The sequence below is a fragment of the Sceloporus occidentalis genome, unplaced genomic scaffold (genome assembly GCF_023333645.1).
Source record: "Sceloporus occidentalis isolate IW3139 unplaced genomic scaffold, rSceOcc1.0.p SCAF_2, whole genome shotgun sequence".
In the NCBI taxonomy this organism is placed as follows: domain Eukaryota; kingdom Metazoa; phylum Chordata; class Lepidosauria; order Squamata; family Phrynosomatidae; genus Sceloporus; species Sceloporus occidentalis.
This window is the reverse complement of record NW_028316982.1, coordinates 167346318-167348513: the sequence shown is the minus strand read 5'-3', so window position 1 is coordinate 167348513 and position 2196 is coordinate 167346318. Positions and strand designations below refer to the sequence as shown.

At 66.9% G+C, this 2196-nt stretch overlaps 1 protein-coding gene across 1 annotated transcript; it reads left to right on the top strand.

The window, feature by feature from the left end:
* The first annotated feature begins 489 nt into the window (after positions 1-489).
* POU3F3 (POU class 3 homeobox 3) lies at positions 490-1978 on the top strand. The gene has a single exon (XM_089508007.1). It carries the CDS (start codon positions 494-496, stop codon positions 1898-1900), a length of 1407 nt encoding a protein of 468 aa, XP_089364133.1. The 5' UTR covers positions 490-493; the 3' UTR covers positions 1901-1978.
* Positions 1979-2196: the final 218 nt, after the last annotated feature.

Below are 2196 nucleotides of genomic sequence, written 5' to 3'. Positions count from 1 at the left end.
TCATCATTCTCCCCAGTAATGCTGGTGCTGCTAACCCCTAACAGGTGAATTGCTCTAAGAACCGGCCTGAAGGGGGAGGAAGAAGGAGAAGAAGGAAGCAAAGAGGAGAAGCGCAGGGGCTGCTGTGTGTCTTTGGTTTTCCTAGTCTCCCTCCCCCCCCCCCCTCTAATTTTTGTTCCTCCTATTTTTAATCTGTTTCCCCTCCCGCCTCTTCTTCTCTCCCTCGCCGCTCGCCCTTGCTTTCGGGGGCTCCCCTCCGGGGGAGAGCCTTGGGCCCGGGAGGGGGCTCGCTTTCCCGCAGGCGCGGGGGAGAGCTCGCCGCCGGCCGGCCGAGGCTGGCTGGCGGGCGGGCAGGCGGGCGAGGATTCTCCTCACACACTACTGGGCGGCGGAGGCTGGAGTGCGCGGCGGAGGCGGCGGCGGAGGCGGAGGCGGAGGCGGTGGAGGGCCCGGAGGCAGGCCGGCGGCGGCGGTGGCCACGACGGCGGCGACCATGGCCACGGCGGCCTCCAACCCTTACCTGGCCAGCAACAGCATCCTCTCGGCGGGCTCCATCGTCCACTCCGACGCCGGCATGCAGCCGGGCAGCGTGTCTGTCACCTCGGTCTCCGGAGGAGGAGGCGGAGGAAGCAGCGGAGGAGGCGGAGGAGGCGGAAACTACCGGGGCGACCCTTCCTCGGTGAAGATGGTCCAGAGTGACTTCATGCAGGGGGCCATGGCGGCCAGCAACGGAGGCCACATGCTCAGCCATGCCCACCAGTGGGTCACCGCTTTGCCCCACGCTGCAGCCGCCGCAGCCGCAGCCGCCGCCGCCGCAGTGGAAGCCGGCTCGCCTTGGTCCACCAGCCCCGTCGGCATGACCGGCAGCCCCCAGCAGCAGCAGCAGCAGCAACAACAACAGCAGCAGCAGCAGCAGCAGCAGGCCGATGTGAAGGGAGGCGGCGGGAGGGAGGACCTGCACTCGGGGGCCGCTCTGCACCACCGTCCGCCTCCTCCGCCTCCGCCGCCTCACCTGGGCCCCCCGCACCAGGGACACTGGGGGGCCACCGCGGCGGCCCACTTGCCCTCCATGGCCAGCCAGCAGCAGCAGCAGTCGCTCATCTACTCCCAGCCGGGGGGCTTCACGGTCAACGGGATGCTGAGCCCTCCGCCGGGCAGCCAGAGCCTGGTTCACCCGGGTTTGGTGAGAGGCGACACGCCGGAGCTGGGCGAGCACCCGGGCCACCACCACCACCACCATCACCACCCGCACCAGCATCCCCACCACGGCGGAGGAGGAGGAGGCGGCGGAGGAGGAGGAGGAGGGGGCCTGAACAGCCACGACCCCCACTCGGACGAGGACACGCCGACCTCCGACGACCTGGAGCAGTTCGCCAAGCAGTTCAAGCAGCGCCGGATCAAGCTGGGCTTCACGCAGGCCGACGTGGGGCTGGCGCTGGGCACTTTGTACGGCAACGTCTTCTCGCAGACCACCATCTGCCGCTTCGAGGCTCTGCAGCTGAGCTTCAAGAACATGTGCAAGCTGAAGCCCTTGTTGAACAAGTGGCTGGAGGAGGCCGACTCCTCGACGGGGAGCCCCACCAGCATCGACAAGATCGCGGCCCAGGGGCGCAAGCGGAAGAAGCGGACCTCCATCGAGGTGAGTGTCAAGGGGGCCTTGGAGAGCCACTTTCTGAAATGCCCCAAGCCCTCCGCCCAGGAGATTACGAACCTAGCGGACAGCCTGCAGCTGGAGAAGGAGGTGGTCAGGGTTTGGTTTTGCAACCGGAGGCAGAAAGAGAAGCGCATGACCCCGCCGGGGATCCAGCAGCAGACGCCCGACGACGTCTACTCCCAGGTCGGCAACGTCAACGCCGACACGCCGCCCCCGCACCACGGACTCCAGGGCAGCGTGCAGTGAAGGGACCCGGCCGCGGGCAGATAGGCAGCCGCCGGCCCCGAAGGGATGGGGGTCGGGAGAGAAGAAGGGAGCCGAGGAGGAGGAGGAGGACAGAGAGAGAAAGAGGGAAAGGGAAAGCGGGGACTGGGCAGTCAAGATTGGGGGGGTGGGAAGGAGGGAGAAGAAGGAGAGCCAACACAACCCACACAACCCACTCCTCTGCTCCTTGATTCTCTCATGCCTACCTTTAAACTCACACACAAGATCGCACCCACATCTCTGGGAGCCTTGCCCAGCCCAGGGACATGACTCCTGCC